General features: G+C 34.6%; 1 protein-coding gene across 1 annotated transcript; it reads right to left on the reverse strand.

The window, feature by feature from the left end:
- Positions 1-299: 299 nt before the first annotated feature.
- On the reverse strand, positions 300-1175 carry LOC149210285 (uncharacterized). Its single transcript, XM_089394397.1, has one exon. The coding sequence runs from the start codon at positions 1018-1020 to the stop codon at positions 583-585; it is 438 nt and encodes a 145-aa protein (XP_089250523.1). The 5' UTR covers positions 1021-1175; the 3' UTR covers positions 300-582.
- Between the last annotated feature and the right edge of the window lie 5109 nt (positions 1176-6284).

Genomic DNA, 6284 nt, shown 5'->3' on the forward strand with positions numbered 1-6284 from the left:
ATTTAAAAATAAAAATAATAATTACTTTAAGAATAAAAATAAAAAATATTTTTTATTTTTGAATGTTTCCAAAAAAAAATTTAAAAATAGAACCTTCCAAAAACTGAAAAAAGAAAAAACAACAAAAGATGATCGTACTTTTCATATTTTAATAAAAACGATTGCCAGACAAACTATAAGCATTTATTACCAGCTATGAACCACTCTGATCTACGTTTACCACGCATAATGAAACACACAGAACTACGGTTACACAAAGTTGTTTACCTCTCCACTATATTGGCACCTCCACACTCCTCTTTATACTACGGAACAACACATATCTATAAAAACAATCCATTACTACATTTATATGCCACGTATGCATAAACGCTTGATAGAGTTTAAGGCCACTTGGCACATAGCAGACTTAAAGCGTCACAGAGCCAGAAAAAACTCAGCCAACCTCCCCATCAGATTAAACTGTACAGTATATATAAGCACTAGCTTACAGCATATAAGCAAAAAAACATGGATGACATTCTTTTTCTAGCAGTAAGCGCGTTACAGTAAGCAGACAAAAACACAGATGGAGTACTACTTCTAGCAGTAAGCGCGGCACTCGCGATTGCAGTCCAGGGTGCATCCTCCGCCGCCGCCGCCACCGCCGCCATTAGGTCCCCATCCCCCCGCCGACCTGAAACAACTTTCAGGGCAGGTCAACCGCTTATTGTAACAGGGCCCCGGGTCCGAACACACGACGTAAGGCCTATAAATTCCTGCGCCGCCCCCAATAATCCCCGCGAACGGCACCCCTCCAAACACGCCGCCCCACCCATTACCCGTCCCTACTCCGGGGACTCCACCACCGAGAGCGCCGCCGCCACCATCTCCGCCATGCCCACCACCCAGGCCGGGTGCAGGGTTAACATTCTTTGCTCCAACATGACCCGGATTCGTTCTCCCGCTTACAGTAAGCAAAATCCCCGCCATGATCAAAATCCAGACAACACACAACCGAAAGAGACCAGCCCTACCCATTCTCTCCAAATCTCCGAATCGAATAAACACTACAGATAATGCTAAACCTCTGTGAGAAACACAGGCTGCACATTATGCCACGAACCACACCAGCAAATCTCTTAAATAGATAAAACTGAAGCCATCCAGTACGTATTTTTTATTACTGTCAGCTCTGTGAGAAACAAAGGCTGTACATCATGCCATGAATAAACCAGCAAATCTCTTAAATAGATAAAACCCATCCAGTACATATTTTTTATTACGGAAGATCCCACGGACTAGAGGTGTAAATTCTTCTTTACGGTCGCTTTCAAACCCTAAACCATGGTAGGGTTCAATATCGTAGGCACCCCTTTTTATTTTTGATTTTGTCTTCAGTTTTATCTAAATATGCCCATTCATGGATTTTTTTTTAAGATTTTATTGTCCCAGTTTAATTAGATTGTTTTTTTGCCTTGAAAATTATGGAAATTTTAGTGATATTTTGTTACAATTTGGCATGGATTTTTGTAAATTTTAATTACTTTTGTCAAATTTCAAGATTTTGAGTGTCCCAAAGGTTTTTGATGGTGCTGAATCCATTTCCACCATAAAAAAAACATGATTGAAACATGCTACTGCAAGATTTCTTGAAATTTTTTTGCCGGGATTTGGCTACTTTTGGTCTATTGTGACAATTCATCACCTCCTTAGACGAAGCCGATTTTATTTAATTTTTCTGAAATTTTTAGAAATTAAGTTACAATTATTAAGTTCACACTTTTGGGTGTAGTTTCTTGATAGTGATAAATCCATTTTCACTATCAAAAACTATTCAAACAATACGAATTTTTAAAATGGTCTCCCAAAATTCTGGGAAGAAATTTGTTGTCCAAACAAAATTGTAACTCAGTAGACAAGACCACTGCCTTCAGATTTGGTTAAATGGAGATGCCCATTTTCCTACTAGACAGTTTGGCCTAAATCTATCATTGTTTTTCTTCATAAAATCTAACTAATCTAACTTTATGGTGTAAAAAGATTCAGCTCTATTAAACACTGACTAGACACCCAAAATCCTGAAACTTTAACCCCCATTTCTTAACAAATTCCACTAAATTTTATCAAAATCATCCCAAAATCCCAATCTAACTTTATGGTTCAAAAAGATTCAGCACCATTAAAAACTGACAACACACCCAAAATCCTGAAACTTTAACCCCAAAATCTTGAAACTATAACCCCCATTTCTTAACAAATTCCACTAAATTTTATCAAAATCATCCTAAAATACCAATCTAACTTTATGGTGTAAAAAGATTCAACACCATTAAAAATTGACAACACACCCAAAATCCTGAAACTATAACCCTAATTTCTTAACAAATTCCACTAAATTTTATCAAAATCATCCCAAAATCCCATGAACGAAAACGTTTCCTCCTTAAACAACGGGGAATTGGAAGTCCAGTACCGAGCGGCATTGAATGAAGCAACTTAATGTTACAACAAAGGCGAATGACGTGTCTGAAAATGTCAATAACCGTAGTCAAAGATTTTTTTTTGGCGCCAGCCTTCTCTGCAGTTGCAATTAATCGTCTGGTAGTAAAGTCAGAGGCACTGAATTCGATATTCGAGAAGGATTCGTGAAATCTGTGCATGGAGGTCGGATGGGAACGCGGATAGTTTTGATTCACCAATGGATATTGCTTGGAAGGTCCGGAGTTCCAGCTATTCTTACCTCCACTGTCATGTAGCATGTGCCCCCATTAACTCCGATAATGATGTTCAAATTCCGAAATAAATAATGTAATCGCTGGAATATATAATTAAACCTTCTTTAATCCTTGCAATCTGTTTATATTTCCCCAAAGTACAATTTTTGATTGTATGAGCTATCTTAGGTATTTTAATAATTAAAATTTTTTGTTTTATTGGGTTTAAATTTAAATAGTTTTTTAAAATGTGGAGTGAGTCTTATTTATAGAAGCTTTATTAACCCAAAAGTACAATTTGTACATATATACATATTTATAGAAGCGCTATCAATTCAATATGCTGCGGAGCAGCCAAGCGAACAGAATACATAAGCTGCGGAGCAGCGAAGCCAACAGAATACATATTTTCCGGAGCAACGATAACAGCTGCGGAGCAGCGAAGCCAACAGAATACATATATTTTCCGGAGCAACGATAACATGCAGCCAGGGTCGAACCTAGGTGGGGACTTGTGGGTATGTATTTTTTCTTAAAAAATCATAAATTTAAATCCAACAGAAATAGAGTATATATGTTTATGTAGTTATCTATTTTTAGAAATTTAAGTTAATTATCTTTAAAAGAAATTCACATACAATGACATATAAGAATAAATAATTTATCTTTTCTAAATGTGGTTACTTAAAGCAATTAATTTATCATTTCAAAATTTTATTTTATTTATCAATAATTATTCAATGGATATTAGGGATTTAATATTTTAACATATGTTTAATACTAGTGAGGTATCAAAGGTTGAGATTTATCTCAAAAGTAGTTATGCTTTTTCTATATTTATAACTAGATTGATTCATTAAAAGAAAATCATATAAAAAATTATGGTTTTTGGTCATGTGGTATTCTTAAACCATGGTATTAGTCAATCATATTGGAACACCCCCTAAAAAGTTCAGAATCAATATGGTAAAGTGGGGTGAATCTACATGTTTCTTAAATGTATATATGTTTAACTCATATATTGATTGTTTTTAAAATTAATAATAAATAATAATAATAATAATAAAGTTATAATTTAGTAAATCTTTATGATTTTTTTAATCTTGAAAATGTATGATGTATCATGAAATAAGTGTTTTGATGTTTATCATGAATTGATGCTTATTGTAATTTACCAACCATTTAATTTATATGTTGGTTATAAAACAATTAGTTTATAATTATAGAGACAAGAGAGGTGCAAGTCACACATCTTTAAAATGGATTCACATACAATGACAAATAAGATGTTAAAATTTCCTTGTTCTCAATATTAGTTTTTAAAAGAAATTAATTTGCCATAATTATAAACCAATTAATTCATGATTATAGTAAAACCTATATCAACAATTTAACAATGTGAAAATCTTTATGGATGAAAACAACTTAATTAAATTTATTTTTAAATATAAAATTTAAATTTCATCTAAAAGAAGCGATAAAAGTGATCTCTAAACTCTCTCTTGGAGAGCTTGCAAGTCAAATGTTAGGTCCCTATAATACTAGTGATTCCCTCATTACTATTGTCATTGTATCCCTTATTGTTATTGTTGTACCCCTATTGTCCCCATATTGTTATTATTGTGCCCCATAGAAGCCCACTATTGTTATTTTTGTGCCATTATATTATTATTGTTAGGTCGGCTTTGATTATATTGTGACCCCTTAGACTCCTATATATAGAAAGGAGGTTTTGTCATTTGTATCATCCAAGAATTGTTCATTTGTGTAATGTAAAGGAGGTTTCCCCCTTGAAGAGGCTGGTTTCTAAGGCGTTGATCTATCTTTTCTATGTTTTTGTGAGCTGGTTTCATAACATTTGGTATCGGAGGTTGGATTCTAGGGTTTCACTGCTTCAAATAGGTCATCGTGGAATTTTCGCTATAACGTTTGTTCTGCGACATTTCAGAAGAAAAAAAAAAAACCCATTTGAGCCGAAATCTTTCTGAACTGCGGGTCTGAATTTTAGAGCTTGTCTCACTATATGTTCGGAGATATGATCCAAGAAAGTTAGGGTTTTTACAGGATCCCGAATCATATATCAAACAGGTGACCTGGAGAAAATTGTCGTAACTTTTTTTCCGAGCACCATATTGAAATTTCATAAGAAGTTAGAAAAAGAGGATGGAATGTAGTTTTTTGTGTATCAGTTTCAGTTCTTAAGGTCAAAACAGTGACATGTGTCACTTTGTACAAGATCGCTCTACCGAACTTGTGTATAATCTGAGGTCATCGTGGGAGATTTGGCATAACTCTTCATTAGAGAATCCATCCGACTTGCGGGGCTAGAAAGAGTACTCATAGGGTTACCGCAAGAAGTAATTTCAAACCTTGGAGATCCAAAATTACAGAGATACAAAAGAGTTAATATCGAGATCCTACAAAGTGAAAAAGGGTGTGTAGTTTTTAAATTTTTTTGCATAAGTTTGGTTTGAAAAATTTGTTTGAAAGAATTCAAAGGGCATAGTGAAGCATTATTATCAGTAATTGATGCCCTGAAGAAAGAAAATGGAAACACCTAGTAAGCAACCTGAAAGCTCTAACATGACTGATGAAGAGGAGGAAGAAATGCAACATGATATATCAAAATTACGAGACCAAGTGCAACAAATTTCACTCACACAAAAAGTAATAGAAGCTAAGATGGATGGTTTAAAGAAAGATGTAGAAGCTAAGATGTATGATGTGGAAGCTAAGATGGATGGTTTAAAGAAAGGCGTAGAAGCTAAGATGAATGAAGTGGAAGCTAAGATGGATGATTTAAAGAAAGGCGTGGAAGCTAAGATGGAAGATTTGAAGATAGATTTGACAAAGTTTCTACAAGAAATGCTTACTAATGGTGAAAGGGTAGTAAAGAAAACTCATGATGAGAACAAAATAAATGTTAATCATGATTTCATAGACTCTAAAGTTGGATCGAAGAACCACCATGTTCCAAAGATCGATATGAGAAAGTTTGATGGCATGGATCCTGTAACATGGATACTACAGATGGAGCAATTTTTCGATCTCCATAATGTCCAAAACACACAAAAGGTACAAATTGCAACTTTATATTTGGAACCAAATCAGTTTGTACGGTATCGATGGATTTTCTCTTGTAAACAATTTGTCGCTTGGGCTATTCTTACGAATGAAATGATAGCACATTATGAGGATACAAAAAGCAACACTTTTTTTAGCCAATTGATAAATCTCAAACAAAAGGGTTAAATGATGGAGCACATTGAAGACTTCCAAAAATTGAATATAAGGGTAAAAGATATTCCAAAGGAGCATAGGATTGATGTGTTCATAGGGACTTGAAAGGATAACATCCAACATGAGGTTCGCCTTTGGGAACCTAATTCATTGGAGAAGGCATTTAGGTTGGCAAGAAAAATGGAAAGCAAAATTATGGCAACAAAGAAGCCTAACACTCACAATCAGAAAGATGGAAGTGTTGTTGCCCCTAGCCATCCAGGTTGACACCACAACAATTGAAAGAAAAAAGATCAAAAGGGCTTTGTTACATTTGTGTTAGCAAATACACTAAAGGTCATAAGTGTG

This window comes from Pinus tabuliformis, chromosome 1_2 (assembly GCF_031772625.1).
Source record: "Pinus tabuliformis cultivar Carrire ecotype Pingquan chromosome 1_2, CPIR1, whole genome shotgun sequence".
Classification (NCBI taxonomy): domain Eukaryota; kingdom Viridiplantae; phylum Streptophyta; class Pinopsida; order Pinales; family Pinaceae; genus Pinus; species Pinus tabuliformis.

Bases quoted from the DNA above. Each gene is read 5' to 3' on its own strand.
- LOC149210285 (XM_089394397.1), bottom strand. From the start codon at position 1,020: ATGGGTAGGGCTGGTCTCTTTCGGTTGTGTGTTGTCTGGATTTTGATC.